A 26,720-nucleotide genomic window follows, 5' to 3' on the forward strand; every position below is an offset into this window, starting at 1 on the left:
GTATACACGTATCATCGTCGTCGCGGACTCGCGTTTCCGCCCGCCGACCGCTGGACACTGGTGCAGTGGCGCGCCGGTACAGTACAAGTGTGACAATTGGCCATGGAGCATATTTTGCGCCAAACGTACGACTGTTGTCCGACCTATGCGCCACGTGACGTGTGTACATCCAATACATCTGTGCCGTCGTAGTAATAACCGCGTATACCGGAGACATGTTACCCGCCGAACACTACAAGCAACTACTGCAGCAGACCACGACGGGCTCCAAGAAGCACCCAACAGAACAGGTACACCTATATAATACCTATATGTGCATGCCGACTCACGAACCACGCTCGCCCCCCCCCCCCCCATGGGGCCCGTTTTTATCTCGAATTTTATTTCGAATTCTGATATTTGGATGAATTTTGAAATGCACATAGGTGGGCACCTACTCAAAGACGGCATGATTTCAATTTCGTACAACTCGAGGAACGCGACCTGTACAGCGATACAATCTTTTTTTATATTTAATTATTTAGTAGATGATTTTTTTGAAAATATTGATAAAATACCATAGCCCACAACCTATATGTTGTCCTCCGCCCGCTTGTCAGTGTATAATAGTAGTTAGCAATCTAGTTTATTATTTAAATCTGTATGTACCTACTTATTCAATCTTCAAACCGGTAGTTCCTCAGGTATTGCAATTTTTATACCAACGATAATCGTACAGTAGTCCTCAAAAATAGCTGTAAAAATATAAAATATAATATATTTTATTATACTATGACCATGCTTACAAATTGTAAATATTGATGGCTAAATATTAATTACTAAAATATGGTCTTTAGGTATATTTAAGTATTCCAAAATTTAGATATTTAATAACTGCATTATTGAAGGGAAAAAGGGAGTGAAGGTGCTGGTAAATCCCCCTGTATAATAATTTTACGAATTTTGAAATTCAACTTAGTCTTGTTGACTATTATATAAATCTGCTGAGCTTAAAGGTAATATTGTATGGATATAATATGTAAACGTAACCGACTTTCTTACGCTGTACCAGCCGCGTGACTGCGCGAGAACATACCTATTTATACACATAATGCTCAACAGACAGTAAGCTAAAAGTGTAGAAAATAAAACTAAATTTTAATATTCGAAAATTCACGAATTCGGCTCTTTTAGGTTGACGTTAGGTAGGCACCGTATGTATTTATAATTTTATTAACGTTGTCCAATATAAGAAATATACTAAAAAATATAAGAATGTACGATGTGATATTACTGTATGATGCTTATTACTGTATGATCTATGAACCTGCCTAAATAATGTATAAGCAACGTGTATTAATCTATATAGAGTTTAAACTATAGCTGCTACAGACTATATAGAATACACTTATTATAGCTATACAATGTATACCTATTATAGGTAGCTAGTAGCCAGTATAGGTACATAATATTTAAACCCATAATAATATTGACTAGGTACTGTAACGTCGTAACTGGGTGTACTTAATGCGAAGGTTAATGTATACAACATCGGTTGGTTTAAAATTGAAATATAATAATATACTATTTAATAAATAATAATAGTTTGTATATCATTCGCTATACGTCACTTTTATAATATGTCATAAATAACTTACTAAATATTTAAGTTCGACTCGTCTAATCTGCAGTAGAATGAAAATCATTATTTTTCTAAATCATTTGAATATTACCTACTTTCAGAAGTAATAATATTATCTAGTCAATGAAAGATTTTTTTTTAATATTTTAATATTTTAAAGCGATTTATGAGCATTTTAAAATAGTGAGTTAGATTGTAAGAATGGTTATACAAATATACTATAAGAATACCTATTTATGTTATTCGGTTGATATATATATATTATATATATATAGTTTACTATGTATGCTTGTTAACGTTATTTGTATTATAATATCTATAAAAGTATAAACTGCAGTTAATAATTTTTCAACGGATTCACGTAACCGTTGTGGAGGGCGGAGGTCACGTTACTATAATTAATAATAAAGATTACCTATATGTATTATGTAGTTATTTTTACAATTTCTCTATATTTCTCCAGGAAATTGCTAAATAACAATAAAAACCGTATGATAATATTGCTTAGCATAAAACATGTCAAAACAAATACATTTAAACTAGTGTCGTATGCAAAAATATAATAATTTGAGATCATTTTCATCATTTTTGAGACCTTTAAATAATTTTGTAAACTATTATGGTTTCTATTTTATTCTTGAATTTCTGTCTGTGTTTGTTCACCCGCCCTTTTATAAATAATTCGTCGTTATAGACTATATATATAGCTAGTTCTACCGTTGGATTTTAGTTGTATTTTAAAATCACTAAAAATCTAGTAGATATATAATATTAACTATAAATTCATAATAAATCATAGAAAAATGCGTATTTTTGATTGTAAAATGCATTGTTATTTCGACTATTTCGTGGATTTAATAATTTAAATATAATAAGGATACGAAGTCGTTAATAAGATCAACATACCTAAATAAATATTTTAAATTTCTACAGAAAAGTTGGGTTAGATCATTTTTTTTATCCAAGTGAAATTACTGTGATATTAGTAAATGTAATAAAAAAATAATATTACACTAATAAGTAATAAATCGTTTTTATTTCTTTTAAATAGACTTGAATATTGAATATTTTTCGTTGGTATTTTTATAATGTTTGTCCAAGATATACAAATTAAAAACTCATTGGACGTGAGTTGTGCTTTGCCACGCCCAACAGATATAGGTACCTATATAGCTACCGTGTACAGCCGATTAGTATAATACACTTTAGACGGGTTTTACACATAAAATATATTGAGCTACCGTGCGCAGTGTAGATAAATTATTGTGTAAAACAAATATCGGATGATAACCTATGATAATATACGTATAATACCGTGCGAGTATTGCGGCTAATATAACGTCGTGTGGTAAAAATACAACCCAACAAATTATATTTTATATTATAAGTGTGTAAAATACTATTAAAGCTACATGCGGTACCAATGTATACCACACACGAATTATTATAATATTATTATATTGATGTTATTGCCGCCGTCGTCACCAACATTACTTACACTGTATAAAAATATAATATATTATACCTACATATACGACGGCAAGTTGTCCTGTTTTTTATTAATTAAAAACGAATTGTTTATGTTTTCGTTTTATCAGTCCGCTTTTATATAATATAATTTTATGTCTTTTTGTGAAACCGAAAATCTACATAATACTGTAACATGATGCCCGTATGATATTATGTATTTTGTGTATATTATTGAAAAAGATTTAATAATATAATTATAATTTATAATTCATGTATATGTCGTTTATGCTGCGAGTTAGAGTGGTTCACGGCAGGAGGAGGGGCGTGGACGGGGACTCTCGTTCTTACAGAGAGGGGAGGAAATGTAAATAAACATCGGCGCCACTAGCTGTAATATATTGAGGATATAAGAACAGCAGCTACCAGAAGAAACCTATATACACGCGCTCGTTTATCGGACAGAGACCACACACGTGGAACACCCTCGTTTACATTATGTTATGTATATATATATGTATGTATGATGCGTGTATAGAGCTATCTCTATTGACCACCCATCCGCCACTTGTGGCGATCCACAACGCCTCTTTGCAATATCTTCTTTTGCCTGCATTATTACTAAATGTCTACATTCATTTGTACAAATGTTATAGGTACCTACATCTTTTATTTAGTATTTTTCAATAATAGGTATGATAGTTTGATCGTTGTGCAAAATTACCTGTATAGGTAGGTATCTATACCGGATAAATTTTCAGTTCCTATTCTTATAATCTTACAGAATTATTGCTTACGACCTGCACCTTGTATATATAGGAAGCCTAAATAATGCCAATTTATTATGGACTTAAACTGAACAAACAACTATAATATACAGTACTAGTAAAGATATTATGCTTTCAATTCCTGTATGTATATAGGATCGTATTATAATATTATTTATTATTATTTGTGTACCCATATAGAATTTGGATCTCTTCATGCGTATTGGAAGAAAATATATGAAATAGTATAATATTTAAATAACTATATATGACAACACGTCTTTACTCTGTACTTAATACGTAATACGTAAGTATCTAAGCGATGATAGAAAAAAATGTATAGAAGCTAGGTAATTAATAACCACTATAAGCATCAATCAAATATCAAATTATATGGCTATCATTTGATACCGCGGGATGTCCGTGTTTATTTAATCAATGGTATAAATTATAATATAATAATGTATACTATTTAAATCCATTGGACTATATTAATATAATGCATTATCATTATATTATATTATACTAATATATATATATATATATTATGACGTGTTTATTTATAATACATGTATAGTGCATACCTATTGCATACGAATACCTATTGTATATCGTTTTTCCACTTTACCGATTAATTTTATAATAATATCACAATCGTTCCCTAAAAAGTATTTTGCAAGAATACGTTATTTAAGTGATTTAGCTTCACTATGTTGTAGCATCAATGTTTTTCTAATTTTAGTCAGGACTCAGCCACTCGGAAGTGGGAAGTAGAGAAGAGGGGAGGTTACACATTGTATGTCAATGTAAATACCAATTTTTTGATGAGGCATTTATAAATAATTTTATTATTTTTCAATCACATTTCACCCGTAAATTAACGATTTCTCATCGAAAGATTATCTTATTTTGTTGAAATTCAAAAACAAATAACCGTAAATACTTGCCATTTTTACCAAATGTTTATAATATCATTTTTTATACACCATATAATTTTCAAAATATTTAGACTATTTTTGAGCAATTTATAGACGTAAGAAAATTTTGATTATTTTTTTCTATAAATATCGATAAAAACAATTACTGTGTTAAGCTGTTTAACAATTTAATACAAGATTCCTCATAAGCATTTAAAGTTCAAATTTCGACAAAACTCGTAAAAAGCGCGAATGCACATTTGCAAATTATATTATTGTAGTTGAAAATTTATAAAATGTTAAATTTTTATAGCTAAAGATTGGAAATGTATAAGAAGGTTTCTCATAAGTAGTTCGTACTGTAACCAAAATATATAAAACAGTATATAAACACTGTTTTTTTATAGACATATTTTAATTTAAAATGTGGAAGGAATTAGATATTTTAACAAAAAATAACGATTCTAGTAATTTTGTTGCAATTTAAAAATATTATTCGTGGGTTTAAACTTAGAATTTTTAAAGCACCTATATAAGTATTAAGTATATTATTATATTTTATACACATGCAATAACATTTTCGAATGCAATTTATTTGGCAAAAATGTATTCAACCTAAATATGTTACTAATGTCTAATAATAGAATTAATTACTTTAATAACAATAATATCATACAAATGTATAAAATATACTTTGTAATATAGGCTGATGACCGTCTTTATCCACACATTGATCACCGTTTTACTTATATATTTATTTAAAAAAAAATGTGAGTGAAGCCTAGTTCTACAGCCAGTATAATAGTACCTATATAAATATATAATAATATAATATACAATATACATACAAACCTATATAGGTAGTTTTAACTTATATAATAATATAATATATATTATAATTTATAATTTTAGGTCAAGGACGGATACAGGGGAGCTAGGGACCCAGCCCTCTCCAGACTTATTATTTCTCCAATTTTCATAGGGAAATTTACATAAACATATGTATAAATAATTGACCATTTGGGAACTATGATTGTTTTTTACGTATTTCAACGAATAAACAATAATTGTAATTTATCATTGCTAATAATTAGTAATCATATAAAATATAAAATGTCATCATTTTAAAAGGTCATTGTAGTTTTATATGGCTTATGTATTGAAGGGTTTTTCATATCATATTATATTGATATATCATGTGATCATCTATTATATTAAACATATTTTTAAAAACTGGCCTTAAAGAAGTAGGTATTCATATAAATTCTGAAAATGATGAGCCATAAATGTCTGAAACTCCCGTAGCTCTAATCCGTATGGCTGTATGAATCTTATTTCAATAAATTCTTTTTCTATTTAGGTACCTAATACTTCATAATTTTGCCAAAATATGGTGATAATCGGCAACCAAAATTTAAAAAATCTATATAACTTCACTGGTCCACATAATCACAATAAAGTTGTTTTTCTTATTTATTGTACTTTATCATGTACCAGTGGTAACACTAAGTTCAAACCTGCAAGACCTGAGTGATAAACGAATCACAAGAGAGAATATTATACAGATTCGTGAGAAATTAACTTCATGTCTTATAACTACATTTGATTACAATCATGCCACACTGAAGTAAGAAATATCTAAGAAATATGAGAAAACCCATAAACTTAATCTCTATTCTTTAATCTCGCATATTCAATTTCACGTTTAAAAAAGGTATATATTTCATAGGTACAATAATGTTTGTGATTTTTCAGTCTGCCGACTTTTAATCTAATAAGTAATAACTCATGTTTTCGTCGTTTAAAGGTTAAACAGTAAACACGTACCTATCTTAGTTTACAATGTTTTTAAATTATTTTTATGTTCTAATATTATATACCTACTTTAATTTTAGTTTAAATTTGAATAATATTCGAGACAATGAGTAATAAAAGAATGTTCATTTAATATTATTGAACATTATCGTTATTGGCATTATAAGTCATATTTTGGCCGACTACACGACGTTCTATGTAGTTATGTACAGCCCATGTATAGTGTATACTTACATAATTACTTAACTAATTGTATAATAGCCAAAAGGTACGTTATAATATCTATTATTTAAAAACGATTCTATTTCAATATTAATTCATTAGTTCATAGCAATTCAACTAATACAAGTTTCACAACCCACTAAAATGCATCAGTAGAAAACGAATTGCGTATTGAAGAAATATAATATATTATAATAGATTAACAAACTAGTTATATACGATCAAAATTAAAAACTAAATCAATTATATAAATATAAAATTATAACACGTTGTTTTAATTCCGGTAATAATTAATAGCTCATGATCCAATAAGCTACCAGGTAATAATGAAAGAAACACTAATAGTTTAATTATTCCTAAAGAAATTATTTTTTTTGCTGATGGGGTCTATCAACGGTACCTAATTTATTCAGATACATCCGCCGTGTTTGCCCACGGAATTTGTAGATACCTACCCATATAATCTGTAGAATATACATAGACATATTAGAATACGATATCATTATTTTTACTCCTACTGCATAGTTTATACCTCTATCTGTCCTGCCTATGAATTCTACCAAATATACCAATGGCTTTCAATTATAGCCATGGACGCATTGCGCACGTTTAATAATACGTAGGTAGGTAGATACTGTATTATTTTCCATTATTACAGTAAAAAACGTGTCCGCTTTCAGGTCACCGGTCAGCATATGTATACTGTATATAGATATTAAATGTAATATGATATTGTGGATATATGTATAATACATCAAACAGGACGCATACCCACAAATACAATTTGACGTTATTATACTTATTATAATATACTATGTTTATTATCGTAAACATAATATAATCGATGGTCGATGGTACCAATAGTTTAGCAATAATTTCTAATTATAAGTAGAAATATGACCATTGTCCACTGTTTTTATTATTTAATTTATTGAATGCGTTCAGTTGACAGTTGCACGTCTATTTTATAACTAAAGTAATTACTGACGTTTGAAACTTGGAAACAATTACCGCATCGAGTAAAAATAATGGTTAATGCGTACTAAAAGGCGCTATGGAACCAAGGGTTATCAATTTATCATCATGGATAACGATGACTGCTTCTCGCAGATGGTACATGTATAGCAAAAACAATGTTATACATAAGTTTGCTTTGCGTGGTGTAGGTGGTAGGTCACTGGCATGGAAACGAAACAATTTTATAAAATTCATCTGTTTTGCGTGTATTATACGTCTTTCGAACCCTTCTACTACGTATATTTATTGGAACGTTTTCTGCAGAAGGGTTCAAGGGAATAAACCCAAAGATTTCCATAGAATCCATTACATATCTACTATAATATATATTATGTCGTGTATTATACACGTTGTACGTCGTGTATATAGTTCCCATTCGCCGTCCACATAAACAACAAATTCTAAACGACGTCTGAGGGTGTGGGCCACCACGCTAGCTGACGCTGCAGCAGCAGTTGTGCGTGTATTATATGGGTGTACGACAGATGTGAAGTAGCGTTTATTATATTATATTATATTATATTTGGCGTCGCCGACGTTGATAATATTATATGGTCCGGTCGGGTAGTTCGATGACGACGGCGACACGGTTCCCGCCCCCGCTTCCCCGGGCAAACCCTCTCAAAGACAACCACTGCAGTATATAAAATAATATATATATTATATACGCACGCACAAACTCACACACATATACATTATATATATATATATAATATATAGGTACACATATTATACTTAGTACCAATATATTTTATAAAATATATAAGTCTGTTCGTGTACTATATATATATACGGCGGAGACCGCTGCCGTCGCAGCATCCGTGCGTCCGGTCCTAATGACTGGAAACGGACAATCACAAATTACCGTATATAATATACTATATATATATATATTATATGCACCGTATTTATATGCTGACAATGAATGACGGCGGCGACGAAGACACGACCATGTATATATATATATATATATAGTGTTGTATATTATACGCGTATGTATTTGTATGTGTAAGAGAGTGAAATTGTGTGTATGTGTGTGATGGTTGAGGCAAGGAAAATTCAAGAATTTATATCGGCGGCGGCGGCGGCGTCCGACGTCAAAAGCGGTACATTTGACACGGTCCGTTGGCCTCGCACACGTACGACCAAGGCGGCCGCGGTGACTGCACACACACACACACACACACACACACACACACACACACACACACACACACACACACAGACGTAGCCTACACGAGCGTTGATGCGATGCTCGGAGGATATTGGATAGAGTACAACATAATATATAATATAATAATATTTCATTAATGTCCGTGGGGAGTTTTCGAAATTTTGAGTATCGATCACGTGGTGTAAAATATTATTCCTTTTTGTCATCGTATTTATTTATTTGACACGATGCATATTATTTTATCGAAAAAAATGCGCCGTTTCCATAGTCCGGAGTGATAGTTCGACTGCATATAATATTAATATGTTTATGATTATTGAATATATATACATATTATGCAAATGCAAGACGCGAGTATATAACTAGTTAACATATATCATTATATAATATAAACCTAGTACACGATTACTTTGAGCATATACGTGCCATGCACCAATGATAGTAAAAGTGTAAAACATGTGTTTGTAATTTATGAAAATAAGCTCTAGACCTATATATATATAAAGGTACGTAAGAATTAAGGAAAATAGTGTTGTTCTATTAAACGCAAAGTGTCTAAGTAGATAATGTTATACCAACAATATCCTGTATATAGGATAATATATTTATATATTTAGCAATACAATAAAAATGGCTCAGTATATATTGGAGGAAGTTCGAGAGGATTATAATATTATAAGCTGGAATATAAGCTGGACTGTCAAAATATTGTAAGTGTATTACATGGAAATTTTATATAATAGCTGTTTGTGCTAATGTATATGGATATTATTGAGAAATTAGAATATAAAAACTCGTTTTGATAATATTTACATACAATATACTTGAATATATTATTAAACTGTCATACGGCACCACAACAGTCAACGTAGTACAAACTAAAGACACACCTAGTACGGTGTTTTAGACAACTTAAAATTACAACATGCCACAGCAGATACCTCGAACTGTTTGCATTTAATTTAATTTGTTTCGTATTATTATGTGGTATGTTTTTAGTTTCATCAAGCAATAATAAGCGCCATTTGGATGGTATGTATTTGGTGTTCGTGTTCCCCCTAAGGCAGATACCTAAACATTTTAATTGACGATATACATTTTTAGTGTCACGTACCATGGTACCAATTACACTCACTAACCATCGTATATATATATTATATTATACGTATAAAGATGTAAATTGTTTGTCTTATACTCTTACAGTTCAAATCATCACTGCGCATAGTTGTTTTGGTTATTAAAACTTAAAAACTTAAAAGTGTATTAGTTTTATATACATATCTTTTAATTATTAAAATTATTATTTAGGGTAATTATAGTTTTATACTATACTATATAGCCTATGATTATTAAAATATTTAATGAGCACAGTATATTACAATAATATACTGCAGTATAATATATTAATATAGCATTATAATTGAAGTAAATATGAACAAAAACACAATATATCGGTTAGAAATTCTCGTCTTGCTTCTTATTTTATAATTTATACTAGATATGGACAAATTAAATTTGTTTATATTTGGTTTTAATTTATCGTTGTACAGCGCTATATGTAAATGGTTTTTTGTTTTAAAATCCATTAATCTAATGGTGTAGCTGAACCTTAAGGTTTAGCCTTAAGCCTTAAGGTTTTATTGTTTTAAGCATCTTAAAGTAAATTAAAATATGCGCGCCCATTGGTGTTTGTTTTCGGGAGCCATGATCAAGTCGTCAGTTGAGGGGTTATACCTCTCTCCTTAAATTTATTCTGCACCTAGGGGCAGTTGACCTCCCTACGTCCCCTCGCCTACACAACTATTCCAATTTTATTACAAAAATCGTGCAGACAGATTGGTCGTTTCTGTATTTCAAAATTTCAAACAACGCAGATAAAATCAGCTATCCATAACAGTATCTTTAGCATAATATTACATAAATAGGTACATGTTGTTTATTGCAACAGTAATTGTTGGGTGGGAGAGACACTTGACGACTTGAGTGCATGTCATCATGACGTGCGCTCGACATATATTTGTTGGCGCTGTTTTGATAAAAATAAATACAAATTTATTTAGGTATACTACGTTTTTCTACACAACTGGTAGCTGCGCAGTGCGCATATAGTATTGTACTTTATAGTTTATAATATAAAGCCAGGTTCACCGCTACTCGCTAGGTACGTCGTCAGTCGTGTCGAGTCCCAAAGTTTGGTACGCAAACTCTGGACATTTCCCGTTAGAGTGTTAGACTAATGGTTAGCGAATGATACCATGGTTACAAGTTTACAACAGTCAATCGGGATACGATATAAAATATAAGGCACACGACTCGGCAGTAGACGACGCGTAGCTGCGTGAACCCGGCTTTAAGGACTAGTATGGGTAGCTGGAGGTACTTTTATGTTAGGTATGCTATTGTAACTCTAAAATAGCTGTACAACGATTTAGGACAGACAAAAAATTCGTATTTATTTATTCTGTAATACCATGCATGAAGCGCACGTTCGTATAATATTATAATTTTAATTATTTAATAATAATAATGATTATTATTATTATAACATCGCTTGACCGGAGACTGCAGGAGAGCCGTTTATCATTCGGGCGGCCGCGCGCGCGGAAGTCGTGTTTTCGTACGCACGGCGGCATTGGTCGACTAAAATTGCCGGAGGTGACTAAAATTGCGTTTGGCGGCAGATGAGGCTGCGGCGGTCCACAGAGGAAAAGCGAGGGCGCGCGCCTTCGATTGTATTCATTATCGCCGTGTGTGCAGCAGCAGCGGCAGCTTGCTATGCAGCTGCCACTTGCGACGTTGTGTCGTCGTCACACCAGCACGGTAATGTCCGCCGCGTACCGTGCCGGCACTGTTACGACGGCCCCGACCGCCACTACAACCGAGACTACGGGCTACAATATTCCGTATTATTCTATACGTACGTTATAATATTGTGCGCACGATGCCGCCAACCATGAGTTATAACCACGGCCACAATATTGCCGGGTAGTGGGAGAAATTCGGCCATCTGCCGCCGGCCCACCGCGCCGCCGTCGCCGCAGACCCGAGACCGAGACCACCGTGCCGGGCCCACTCGTCGGCGGCGCTGTAGAAACGGTCTCAAGAAACCTTCTCCCATTCCGATCCGACCGCCGCGCCGAACGCAGCTCTCCACATTCCGCCGCGCGCCTACGGCCGCTGTTCGCCGTTCTTTCGCCGTAGTCTGTGTGCGTGTGTTATGCCTAACGTGTGCGTGGTGCTCGTCCGCGTAAAATGTAATATACCGTCGAAAATGTTATAAATATATAATACAATATAATATAATATAATATGTTATAGGTGGTAGGCACGTGTAAATATTGCATGCACCGAGTTCCGCCACGGTTTATTCAGTAATTTAATTTTTTTATTCGACTCTCGGTACATCGGATTGCGTTTTAAAATCGAGTATTATATCGCGTAGTGTTATTTTCACTCGAAATGAAACACCGTGATCGTCCGGCCAGTAATACGACATAATATACCTATTGTTTATACATATAGATACATATTATACCGCACAATACACGACGTTACCTAGGTAGGTACAACTAGGTATCTAGGTACCTACCCCATAGTTACTACTCGTCGCTTCCCGGCCTCAAAATCGTTTACCCCGAAACGGTTTTTCATGACGAACAAACGCGAATCGTTATTATTTCCCAATGAGGATACATTCGATTAGAAGTGATGCAGTGGAGATATGTCCGACAAAGTTTCAGTGGACTTGTACGTGAGGCCCACGTTTCAAGATGCACAGGTCGCACGTAGAGAAATCGAAAAGGTACGTTCGAATCTTTGTGGTTTTCTTATTTTTTAATCAACGGTTGCGATGAACACCTCAAAGTAATAAAACTACCGATGCAGGCGCACTTACAAACTATATATTGATATATTATATACAACCGTAAACGGATTCTGATATCGAGACAGGTCCCGCTGAAATGTCGGTACAAAGATTATTTTTGAAGATTCTGTAATTTAATAATATTGTTATCAGCGTTAAGTTCGCCCGCGGGCACCGGGCTCGCTCGATCCGACCGACCTTGTTGCCGGGCCAATGATCTCCAAGTCTCGACTTGGTGGCTTCAATAATATTCTTGTTATCAGTACCTGGCACGGAATCGCCGTTCGTTCATGTCGTGGGTACGCTCGTGAAATGTGAAAATCGCATAAAACTTAATATTATACTCAGTGTCAGTAGGTATACGTAAAATCGTCAGCCGTGTCGAATTTCCACGGCCAATGTTTGTGAACAAAGCAGTATTTCCGACGTCGCATGATTACGCTGCAGTCGTTGATGTTATTTTCATTACCTTGTCATTCGATGTTATTTTAGACGTAAAAAATAATTGTAATGGTGAAAAAAAACACGTAAACGCCCGAATTTGATCGTCGAGTTACGCACGTACGTAAAACTATGACGTGAACCATTAGTAATAATAAATAATAATTAATAACCAAATTCGGAAATAATTCCGTATCGTTTAATTTCTCGGAATTCCCTCGGTTTAATGCCCTGTTAAATTCTTTCTAAAGCTCTAAAGGGCAAAGGCCATGTGGTGTATAGTAGGTATACCGCTAAACACAATTCGAGATCCAATCTATACGAGTTACAGACCTCCCAAAGTGTACCTACTGCCTACAATTATATTCGACTACTAATCCCGCTGGGTTTTGTGTGAGGTTTCGTGTGTCTACCCTTTTGAAATTGAATAAAAAATTTTAAAATTGCCCGGAACCATCTATTATGTCGACTATTTGTATCCTTTTGTGTTGGAAATGTGCCGGTACATTAAACATATTTAATACCATATTACACATTTATACCTTATAATATATCTTTTGAAACGTTCAAATACTTCGACATATGTTTACCGCAGGTTTACCGGTAGGTATACCGAATCGCTGAAGAGGCCTACAATAAACCGTCTCTATAGAAAGATAAAATATATTATTATCCATAGGGACTGTTAAATTGTTTCATATTTATTCGGCCCTTTGTTTGGCCTACCCACGGCAAAGGCAGTGTCGTCTCACCTACTACTACGACTACCCACATCTGTTATAAATTTGAAATAATGATAAATCATCAGTCATCACGTTCGACAACGATTCTAAGTAGATACACTAAGTAATGTTTAATTGGGCGTTGTAAAATCTTAGAAATATCTTAAATATATTGTGAATAGATAATAGTTAGAGTCACCTACTTAATACGGTATTCTTCTTCATTAATAAATAATAAGCCAAGTCTTTAAACAAAATACAAAAAGTTAGGTACACGTTTTATTACGAATAAAACACCATTTAAATAATATCGTTAATAATAATAATAATTATGTATAAAAACCGGTGTTTCGTAAAAATATTAAAGATTTTTAGATTTGTATTGCTAGAATATCCTCATAGGTACCTATAATTATCATCTGCCGGTATTCAATTGTTTTTTTTTTTTTATAGAGGCAAATACTACAGTAAATATCTACATTATACGTACTTAAAATGAACATTACAATGTCACATATAGGCTAGGCGTGAGACAGGGTGGGCAGCGGCTTCCCCGCCTAGATTTGCGACGTGCAGTGTGTCAAATTTTAATAACTCTCGTGGACTAAGATTCCAGAAATTATCTATCCTAAAAATGTATTATTCGCCTCTCCAGCCACGAAGGTCTGCATCATGACGTCATAATACAACTTATATAGAGTCATATACACTTATATTTGGTGGTGAACGGTGATGGTATATTGGTATTACACTATTGGATATTAACGTCGGGTTGCATAAACTATCACTAAACATTTAAAAAATAAATAGAGTGAGCTATAGCTATAGTGGTCTCTTAAACATGATTTAGTGACCTATACGATTGGTCCGTTAAATTTAAGTGTGGCATTAAATTAATTGTTTTTTTTATGCAACCCTGTAAAAAAGTGTTTATACATGTTAAGGACTGATTTATAAATTTTAGCTTTTTTGATAAATCTTGATATTGGATCCAACCGGCGACCTAACTATCTAAGCGGGCGGCGACGCTGTAGCATAATATATATTATTGTCGTCAGGTGGAGAAAGCGATGATGTAAAAAATGACAATATGACCCGTACATAAGAGCGAATGGGGCGTTGTTTAGGGGAGATTTTTATTCTTCTGTTCTGCGATTCCTTATGCGTGGAAATTATCATATTTTTGTATACACATCGCACGGTACATCTTTTGTAGGAGACTGTACGGGCCCCTGAACATAACGCGTAAATAGCAGGGGTGGTAGAGGTGGTTTTGTGCATTCGTCGGATAAATGTTATTCGTGACATTTTTATTCGTATCTCAGTGACAGCGTGTGCCGTGTGTTATTAATAGTAAAAATGTTGGTATGAAAGTATAGTCCTGACAGTTATAGCATTAGGGAGGTCCTTTTGCATGGCAATTTTTTCACTATAGGTATTTGGAATCAAAGATGCTAATTATACCTATAGGTATAGGCAGGAAATAACCTTACTTTATATTATTTTAATTCTACAATTATGTTTATAAAATACTAAAATAATAACTTTAAGGTTATCAAAAAATTGTCCCAAATATAATACAAAATATTTTACTTTCAGGCGCTTTCAGCGCAATGAAACTAAATGATCCTCCACCGAGTCCACCGTGGTTGTTTTCCATATGGTTGCTGTTTTTTGTCGTGTTTCTGGTAAAACATATTGCTCATTAGAAAAAAAATACCATATCTATTAGGTACTTACGTTTTTTTATTATCGTTATACTTTTTTAATTCCTTATAGTTTCAAGTTTCCATATAGATAAGAAAAGGACAGTAAACATACAAAATTTGAATCCATGCTATTTTAATTATAGGATAATACATAATATAATTAATAAATAATAAATAATAATATAATTTTTATGTCGCTTAGTATAATTTGACATTGGAATGTTGTAATATATACTTTTAAACTCGTTTGTTAATATAAGTAGTACATAATGGTATAGGTAATACCAGTACGACAAACTAAACTATATAGGGCATAGGTTACAGAATTAATTATTATCATATCGAAAAAAATATTACTACAATTAGGTGATCGTCGCTGTTAGAAATATTTCAAAATGTATTGTACTCTATTAATCAAAATTATATTATTTCAATTTTTTTTAATAACCCATTAAATGTGGATTACAAACGTGCCTATATACTATACAGGTAATAACCGCTTTAAAAATAGTTATATGCGCTCAAATTGTAATGATATAAGTATAGTTGTAATAATGTATAAGTATCTAGCCTTTAAAACAATAAGGTTAATGTAGTTACTATTTTTTGACCCAAATCCTAAGTGTTCGGCATATGTTTTTAAAACAGTCATTATATTACACACAATACACTGTACTGGGGCGGCCTATTGCTACCAGGAAGATTATATGTTGCAACCAGTCTCCTTTTCCCTCTGATTGAGGTGTCTGGGTGGTCCTCATGATTTCACACAACACAATGTTGTCCCTATGTATATGGATATATTCCGTGTGTGCATGGTGTGTGTGTGTGTGTATGTGTGCGTATACACGAGCGTTGAGGAAGTAACATCCAGCTGGCACATTGCTCCCACTGATCTTGAAACAGGGGTTCTCATATTTTACTTAAACGCTAATATTATGTAGGTACTATAATATCGTATGTTTTTCTCTTACCTAATATACCTGTTTAAATGTTGTTTTATCTTATATGCGACTACCACTGACAAGCGTTAATGATTTTATATATTATATCCAATACAGTTTTGAATTTTGATAGCTATTATTAACATTAAAATCGGAAATTTAAACACTTTAAACATTTAAATATATATATATATATACATAACACTAGATGTGTGGTTTCAGGGCAAAGCTTCGGGACGTTTGTGCGCTGTGCGATTTAGAGCTTGGGAGCAAAAGTGCCTGGAGCGATTGGGTAGGTCAATCCATCGCAAGACTCATGTATTCTTTCTCCCACTGTTGTTGGGCCTCGGAGTTCTGTTGGCTGGATTCAAAGCCTTCGACAGGAACTCTCAATTTGATCAGCTATGGGTTGAGTGTAAGTTATTTTAGTTATTTGTTACGTAGGGTGTACTCAAAATAATTGTGAATTTATACAGCGGGAGGCCGTCTGGAAACGGAATTGCGTTACTCAGAATCGGCGCTTGGCGAAACGGAAAGCGTCGTACATTTGTTGGTCACACAGACAGCCAAAGAGGCTACTTCTCCGGAAGTGCCTCAACAGCGGCTTCTTCATAGAAAAGCGTTACTCGCTCACCTGCAGCTCCTTAAAGCCGCTTCTCATGTCACGGTCAACCTTTTTGACGTGTAAGTCACCTGATCTTATTTCTATTGATTTTTTTACAAATAATAATTGTCTTTCTTGTTAAACAGGACATGGAGTCTCAAAGACATTTGCTTGTCACCGAGCCCACCAGATTTTGAAGTCCACTATATAGATACTGTAATTTTTTTTGTCCATTATTAAAAAATGAATTTACTAACAAGTTTTAATTTTTCTAGATATTTGAAAATATGATGCCTTGTGAAATAATTACTCCTTTAGATTGTTTTTGGGAAGGTTCCAAACTTTTGGGTCCAGAAAATCCTATAACAGTCCCGTAAGTAGCAAGTTTGAATTTACTTCTAACAATCAATGTATTATTATACTTAACTTATGATTTTTATTTTAATTAGTGGTATTGGAAATGGTATTAAATGGACTAATTTAAATCCTCAAAGTTTAATGAAATCTATTAGAGCCATGGGAGACACAAATTTTCCATTTGATATGTTAGAAACGTACATGAAACGAGTAAGTAAAAGAAGAGATAGAATTAGAATATTTATGGTGTAAAATATTTTTTGTATCGACGTTAATAATTTAACTTTAGGCAGGAATCAATTCGGGTTACCAAGATAAACCATGCTTAGATCCGGAAGATCCCGACTGTCCAGAAACAGCACCGAACAAGAAATCAAAAAAAGTGAGTTTTTCAATTATTTAATAGCAAATACCTCTCGAAGTAAATGTAGTAAAATATTAGTCAAAAAATTACCTTGGTACCCAACCTTGTAACTATTAATATATAATTGTATCGTTAAATCAACCTGTTGGACTGGTACAAGTGTTAGGTGTACCTATTGGCATGTAATCTGCATTTCACGTGCAAATAATTTTAAATTAAAGGCTAAAAATTGTCATTTAAGTATATTATGTATTATTTACAAATACTTTTGTACTTACAAGCAATGTTACGTAAATATCATGATAAATTAATTAAATAAAAAAAAAAATAAATGCATTTAAATTACAGCCTACAAATATTTATAGCCGTAAATAGGAAATAAGCGTGGTATAATAAAGTATAAACACTAATAACAAAAAGTGTTTGGGGCTCATCGCTTATTTTTATATTGTATTTATATATTTATCTATTTGTATCGTGAAAAAATAAACGGGAGTTTTTTCTTATCAGATTTAATTTTCTGGGTCAAACACATTTTTAAAAGGAAAAGTTAGTGAACTTCACTTGCTCGAAACATCTATAGATTTGTTAATTGCGTGTTATTTGTCTTCTTTCTTCTTGTTAATCGTTAGTCGTATATTAGGTAGGGAATCTAGCCAATATGTAACATTTAGGCCCCCCGGACAACATATATAACTTATTTGCATAACAAAGACCTCTTGGGAGGCATTGTGTTCGCCGGAGCCTATTCATGTCTTGTCATAGCCAAACACACACACACACACACACACACAACCAGACTCACTCGCTCACTCGTTCTCCCCCTCCACTTTCTTTTTCATCGGTGCTCGGGGTAATTGAAGTCGGTATACCAGTGAACTCGAGGACCACACACGCAACTCTGGAGCTATCATTCTTGGTCGGTGATGCCTTCATTATGGTTATAAGGTAATAGGCCTTGGGCTATACACAATACACACTGCACAGCACCCAAGCATTCCTTCGCATAAAAAAACACCGATATCACCTTACTTTTGATTTTTATTACAGCATTCTTTTCACATGTCTTACCTGCATAATAAATTAAAATACTCTGTGCTAAAATCGAAGAAAATAGTTGGTAAATTTCAAAGAGTACTCGATGGCGTATTCTAACACGTACAAGCATACAATTACTACAATACTATACCTAGTAACTGCATATAATTATTTGTCGATTAAAAAAACTAAAAAAAAAATAGAATATTAACATCGGAATTTGGTAATTAAATGATTTAATGTGCTAAGTAGTATTATATGGATGGATTTTGGACGTATAGCCTACACGCTGTTTGAGGTGGTCTCAATGTTGGTGGGCTAATTTGTTAAAAACACAATTTTTTTCTCCACGACACATTCACATTGCACGCGGAATCGCAATAATAAATCTCAATAATATTTTGTATTTTATTTTTGGCATTTGTGTGCTGTGTAAATGGCAACTCAGCGCCGGTTTACTTCATGGGAGGTCCCCATCTCTTTCAGAGAGTGTATCGTGTATCTGTGTGTGTGTGTTAGTGCATTGAAACCCGAACACTGAACAGCTTCATCCTTGCGTCTTTATATTTTTTGATAATATGTTCTTAGAATGCCGATCCCCATCCGTAACACTAGCTCATGACTTTACCTGATCATAATTTAACGGCTTCGCCCCCTCCCGATCATTGCGTGCAGAAAAAAATCAAAAATCGTCCTCGCGTTCACCTGCTGCTTAAGTCACATTCTTGGAGAGCCTATATTACACCATATTATATTCTTGGATAAGACCTCATGTGAATGGGGAATATCACAAAGCAATATTTCACATTGTAAGTTAGAAGATTGAGTTACACGCCAATGTCCAATTTCAATAATAATGCATCGTTGGATACACGCATTCAAATATTGCAATCACTATAGGTACTACCGTGGTTAACCATAATATGATACATTTTGCAATTGTTACTATTTGAAAAAATGTCGGTAGTCTTTTTGTTCGCCTTTTTGGTTTCGTCTGTTATTTAAGTCTTTTATCATTTCAAATTCTCGGTAAATAATTTTACACTCACCCTACTCTATATTATAATTTAATATTTATTTATACCATACATGTTAAAAAAAGATTCCCATCAAGTTGTATTTTATAATACAATTATCATTCAATAACAAATATTACGGAAGTACGTAACTTTTCACTGTAAGATTTATTATTTTTTTTTTAGAACATTGGTTTGAAATTAAAATTATAACTATAATCATCAAGATTCAATTTTAATCTTAAACAAAGTATATTCTCCTTATTTCAAGGTGCACCGTCATGGCGTCATACTGTGTATTATATAATATTATACTTAGCTTAGGCATATTGTGTTACTGAGATACTGTTAATTTATCCAACCGCATTAGATAAGTGTACTAGAGAGTATCTAGTTAGTCTACACGTACCAGCATCTCAAAAAAAAAATTTAATCGGTACTCATATTCATCAAGCATGTAATATAATTAGTACAGTATTATTCTAACAAGGCGTGTATTACGAAAGGGGACAAGATCAACGCCCACATTTCCTGTACCCACATCCTTGTTGTAAATGATAACTATATTATTTTCCCAAGTAGGTAACAAAAGTCCTAAACAGTGTTGTATTATTGTAGGGGTAAAATATTAAAAAATATTATAATTATATTTTTAATTTAATAGATTGTGTTTTAAAATCAAAACAAATTTACACTTTTACAGATCCCTGACATTGGAGCAGAATTGGCCAATGGTTGTCATGGATTTGCTAGTAAATATATGCACTGGCCTAAAGAGTTACTGTTGGGTGGTATTACTCAAAATAAAACAGGATACATCCAAAAGTAATTTTTATTGTGCTTGGCATATTTATTTTATTGTTTTAATATTTACGTTTTTTTTTATATTAAATAAAATATTTTAGTGCCGAAGCATTGCAGTCAGTGTTCCAACTAATGGGTGAAAAGGAGTTGTATGAATTTTGGTTACAAAGCTACAAAGTATTGCATTTTTCATGGGATCAAGAGAAGGCTGCTTTGGTCCTCAAAATGTGGCAAAAGAAATTTAATGAGGTTAGCATATTATATTGTAACTATTAACTATTAACTAATATTATATAATTTTTGTTACATTTTTAACCGATTGTAAATATGTTTTATGATTGTAGGAAGTTAAAAGAGCGCTTAAAACCGCGGCAATGGTTCCATACGATTTTCATACATTTTCAACAATGTTACTAAAAGACTTACTTAACCAATTCAATTTTTTGGACCCTAAATTTATTTATATTGGATGCGCATTAATGGTAATTTTCTAATAATTTTAAAGAAACCAGAACAATTTTAACGAGATGTATTTTTTTTAGCTACTATATGTTTCGTTTATGCAAATAAATTTATTCGACCCTGTCAGGTCTCAAGCTATCATTGGACTGTTTAGTCTCCTGCTAATACTGTTATCGATTGCATCTGGTATTGCTTTTTGTTGTCTTATTGGAATTCAAATACATTCTGCTACTATAGCTGTAAGTCTAAGATTTTTTTTTTTATTTTCAGTATTTATGTATAGTATGTACATTTTAAAGAATTATACATAATATATATTAACTTATAACTTATAGGTTGTTATTTCAATTTCAACGGCATTGGGAGTAAACAATATGTTTTTGTTGATGTTCAGTTATGAGCGAGTGTCAAGTCATGGATTTGATCCAGCTGTAAGTTATTTACTTTTAAAAGTAAATAAAAAATATTTTTCTAATATGTTTGATTTTATTTAGACTCAAAAATACAGTTGTCACTTGGGTAAAAAACAAGTAGGAATGGTGTTGAAATCTACAGGAACAAATATACTTATGACATCTTTCATCACCATAGCAATTTTTATTACTGCTGCTGTTGTGCCAATTCCTGCATTGCGAGCATTTTGCTTGCAGGTTGCTATATTGGCAATGTTTATTTTGATTACTACACTTTTTGGTGTTACATCTCTTATTAGCTTTGATGTGCGCAGAAGAAGAAGTGCAAGAATTGATATATTTTGTTGTTTTCCATCTGAAGACTTACGATGGCCATGTTTCAACAATAATAATAACTCTCTTGGAACAGCAAGTACAATTGATGGACAAATGCGTCAATTTACTGAAAAATCAGATTCGTCAACTCCAGCATCTTCAAATTTATTACTGGTTAGTTACTAAAGTACTTAATTGTGTTTATATTTATTAATTATTATTCTGTGATTTTTTTTCTATTTTACATCAGAAAGAATTTAAAGACCCAAATTCAGATTGTGAAGACACTCCAATGAGAAAACCAACATATTTTTATAACTGGAAGCCTAAAGACATTGCTCAAAAATATGTCCAGTATTTGACAACTGGGGCATGTCGTATACGTGTCATCTTGTTATTTATTGCGGTGTTGGGAATTAGTGTATGGGGAATCACCAGAATTCAAGCAGGACTGACATTGCCCGAAATGGTTCCCAATGGTACTAATGAGCAAAAGTTTCTTGGAACATATGGTCAGATGTTCGGATTTTATAACATGCATGCAGTGACACGAGGTGATTTTGAGTATCCAACTAATCAAAGATTATTGTATGAATATCACGATGCATTCATGCGGGTTCCTAACATATTAAAAAATGATAATGGTGGCTTACCTCAGATGTGGCTTACATTATTCAAAGAGTGGCTGTTAGGTAATTTATACTATTAGTAATTTTATCTCAAGGTGTAAGAATGTTGTATTTAATATAATTTATTCTATAGGATTACAAAAAGCATTTGATAAAGACTGGGCAAAGAAATGCATTGGTCAAGAAGGATGGGAAACATGTGCATCTGAAAATGGTATTCTCGGTTATAAGTTACTTGTGCAAACTGGCAACAGTGATAATCCAATTGATAAATCATTGGCAATGAATGCCAGGCTGGTCAATGAGAATGGCATCATTAATGAAGAAACATTTTATAACCTATTGACTGCATGGGTATCTAATGATATACTAGCATATGGTGCATCTCAAGCCAACATCCGACCAGAACCTCGTCGTTGGACGCACGTAGCCAACGATTATGATTTACAGATTGTAAAATCATCGCCAATAATTTATGCTCAAATGCCATTCTACGCTAGTTATTTGTACGAAACATCTATAATAACAAAATTCATATCTACAGTACGTGGCATATGCAAACATTTTGACGAGCGTGGACTGCCCAACTATCCATCAGGCATCCCTTTTGTTTACTGGGAACAATATCAAGAACTCAATCAGTATTTATGCTTATCCATGTCATTTGCATTTTTTTTTTTGTTTTTAATCTGCGGTTTGTTCCTATGCAATATCCGAGCCGCCCTTATAACATTATTTATGTCTGCAACACAAGTCATTCAAGTTTTGGGTTTTATGGGTTTTGCTTACATAAAATTTAGTGCCATACCTGTTGTGTTAGTAATTGGTACTGTAGGTACTGGAGCAACGTTCACTATACACCTTTGCTTGGTAAGTTCAACAAAATAAGTTTAGTAAAAATAAGTTTTATTATTAATCACATGTTTTTTTTTATCCAACAGAGTTTTGTCACATGTATAGGTGATAAAAATAGACGAATACATCTATCTGTAGATCATATGTCTAAAATAATCCTTCAATCTGGAGTTACATTAGTTATCGCTGTCATAATGCTTGTTTTCCAAAATAACTATGTATCAAGGTAAAATGTGAATTATATTTATTGCGAATGAATAATATTTAATGTTTTAATATTTAATTGCAGGTCATACTTTCTCATACTAATTTCTAATACAGTATTTGGGTTGTTTAATGGCCTCGTATGTTTACCAGTATTCTTGTCTATATATGGACCACCACCAGAGGTTTGTTTACTTAAATAATAAGACATTTTAATAATTATTAATTATTCAAACATTTTACACAGATAAAGCCGTTGAAGTATACTGACCGCATAAGCACACCATCACCAGAACCAATTAAAAAGCGTGCTCGTTATACCAGCATTAGGCAATCGGTACCTCCACCACCATCCAATCGAACTCATCATCATCAACAGCAGAATCGTCACAGACATCATCACCAACAACACCAGGGAAATAATAGTTTGTCTCGACCACATGGTGGTCTACACTATATTCCTAGAGATGGATCATTGTCCACCATTGCTGAAGAATCTGGTTCCTATCATTCCGCATCTATACCTCATGTGGAAACAACCAAGTCACAAGTAAGTTCAGAAGATTCACAAATTTTAAATCCTACATATAAAAATATTCCCTAGTGATCTGTGATATTATATGTAATATTATGTATTGACAAACAATATTTTACATTTACCGGGAAAAATATAATTTTGGCATTGCTTATAATATTAGATGCTGTTGCAACCAGGTTGCAAGTCATTAAACCCTAAAGAGTATATACATCGCGTTAAATTTTTTTAAATTTACTATCTATACTCGAGTTCAATCCCCCCTATAAATGTTAAACAAAAAAATGTTTTCACTTTTATACTATAACTTTTAATTTGTAATTTATATTGGTTACAATTTATGAATTATAATTTATAACTCTCAAAATAATTTTCTGTATTTGTGCCTGTCTATACTTTATATATTTTGTGGAAATAAAGACAATATTTTCTTAAATAAAATCATCAAACATTAATTGAGAATTAATACAATATTTATTTCATACTTTTGTTTAGCAGTCATTATCAATATCACCATCCCTATCAAGCCAATCAGACTATAGTACAGACAGTGGGTCCGAAATTGATGCACCACAACGAACTCAATCTGTACCTACAGGATCGACTCAGACTTCTGCGCCAACCAGGTGCATAGTAACAGCCAAATTTGAACTTGAGCTCGATGGTAATATGATGAGCGCAGCTGCACAACCATGTGTGCATACATCGTCATCCAAACATCATCACAACAATCGTCAACCAAAAAGGCATAAACGCCATCATAATACTCGGTACTGATATAATAGTGCAATTTGTATTGTTTTTTATTTTAATTTTAACAAATTGATTAATTATTTTTGTTAGTTAAAACGCTCAATTCATTGTATATTTTAGATATTTTTATAATGACAATTATAATTTGACTTCCAAAGTTAGTTATGTGATTGGGTAGCTCTCTTTGTAAGCTTAAAAGACTGATGAATAATGAGTTTAGTCTTAATTAAGACTTATTGTTGAATAACTTGACTTTTTACGTTTTTTTAACTAAAATTGTTTTGTATGGTTTAATTATTATATAATGTGTAGTTGTTAAGTTAAGTGAATGAAGAAAATCCTTCACCATCCCTACACCTTAGAAAAAATACTGATCCGATTTAATTGTGTACCCCCTAGTACATTGTAATTGCAACACGATGCTCGGTTCAAATTGTATTTTGTTAAGATTTAAATAATTCTAGTCAACTTAATAAAAATTGCATTATTTATTTTGTTTTAAAAAATAAGTTAATGATACTATCAACAAAAACAACAATTTACAATTTATTATTATGACTACAAAAAATATACTATTTACACTATTTTTTTCTGTTTTCAATATATATATATATATAAAATATATTATATTATATATGTACAAATTGTTCCTAATCGTTTTTATTGCATCATCTGTTGATTAAGAATACATATAGATTACTAATATTTGTATACATTCCTCGCATGATATTTTATACAATTAATTTAAATGTACAATAACAATAATTGTGTTATGATTTGTAAAACGATATTGATCAGTTGACTGATGTACATTAATAATTAATCCTAGATAATACATAAAAATATCATTCTTAATGAAATGATTATTTTGAAATCACACAATTCATATAGGTATACGTTACTTTTATGTATAATAATAATATGAATAGTGCATGATTATATTATGCATATGTAATTCAATTTACAGTACAAAATGCTTGTAGACAATATTCTAAAATAATTTTTGTACCTTATTTTTGGATTTTATTTATTTATTTATTTAATTTTTTTTTTGTATAATATGTATAGTATGAAATTAATTTATTTTTGTATTTATTTTAAATGTAAAAATATTGTAAAAATGAAATTAGTTTATAAAATATAACCAAAGGTTTATTTATAATGCGTTTTAATTTAATAATATATTTTAAATGTATAATAATCACATCGTGTATGCCATTCACTTATGAGTGACAATAACTGACAACTAACTAGGTATACACAAATCTGTGAATGTTTTCAACTCAACATTTCCTTAAAACCGTACAGGTGGCTTCGATAATTCACAACCATTGGTCTGTTTTTCCGGTTAGGTTAGTTTATAAGTACATTTGAAAATGTTGTACATTTTTTTTTTAAATCAAATAATTATTTACTATTAATAATGTAAAAAATTATTTATGCGTGGTTTGTAATTATTGATTATTATTAATCATCATTATAATCTGTTTCAGCAATAATTTCCAGTTTAATAATTCTATTAAATACTTGATTGTCACATATAATACGTGGCACTGTCCACTCTCTAGAACTGGGTCATATATTATCATCCCTAAAAAAAATTGCAAAAAATTTATTATTTATTATTAGGTAGATAACAAGGCAACCACTGTTTTATAAAATGAGTACTATGTACGATTACATGAATGAT

The 26,720-nt window shown here is 32.2% G+C and overlaps 1 protein-coding gene across 3 annotated transcripts; it reads left to right on the top strand.

The window, feature by feature from the left end:
• LOC132938512 (protein patched) lies at nt 1-26,503 on the top strand. 3 transcript variants are annotated; one of them, XM_061005391.1, is made up of 19 exons: nt 1-290; nt 16,904-17,096; nt 17,158-17,365; nt 17,432-17,501; nt 17,561-17,658; nt 17,735-17,852; nt 17,932-18,024; nt 20,764-20,885; nt 20,966-21,113; nt 21,209-21,346; nt 21,407-21,565; nt 21,662-21,757; nt 21,821-22,228; nt 22,305-22,746; nt 22,817-23,553; nt 23,625-23,764; nt 23,828-23,927; nt 23,990-24,292; nt 24,773-26,503. In XM_061005391.1, the coding sequence occupies exons 1-19, from the start codon at nt 216-218 to the stop codon at nt 25,052-25,054; spliced, it is 3,930 nt and encodes a 1,309-aa protein (XP_060861374.1). In that variant the 5' UTR covers nt 1-215; the 3' UTR covers nt 25,055-26,503. The 3 variants fall into 3 exon arrangements, with proteins under 3 accessions (XP_060861374.1, XP_060861373.1, XP_060861372.1); XM_061005390.1 differs by lacking the exon at nt 1-290 and adding an exon at nt 12,037-12,802 and having other exon boundaries at nt 24,776-26,503; XM_061005389.1 differs by lacking the exon at nt 1-290 and adding an exon at nt 12,041-12,802 and having other exon boundaries at nt 24,773-26,502.
• Nucleotides 26,504-26,720: the final 217 nt, after the last annotated feature.

This window comes from Metopolophium dirhodum, chromosome 2 (assembly GCF_019925205.1).
Source record: "Metopolophium dirhodum isolate CAU chromosome 2, ASM1992520v1, whole genome shotgun sequence".
Classification (NCBI taxonomy): domain Eukaryota; kingdom Metazoa; phylum Arthropoda; class Insecta; order Hemiptera; family Aphididae; genus Metopolophium; species Metopolophium dirhodum.

Excerpts from the sequence above, each read along its gene's own strand:
- LOC132938512 (XM_061005389.1), top strand. The coding sequence starts at position 12,722 with ATGTCCGACAAAGTTTCAGTGGACTTGTACGTGAGGCCCACGTTTCAA. Across the intron at positions 17,659-17,734 it reads GAAAATCCTATAACAGTCCC|TGGTATTGGAAATGGTATTA; the intron begins GTAAGTAGCAAG and ends TATTTTAATTAG. Across the intron at positions 24,293-24,772 it reads TGGAAACAACCAAGTCACAA|CAGTCATTATCAATATCACC; the intron begins GTAAGTTCAGAA and ends ACTTTTGTTTAG.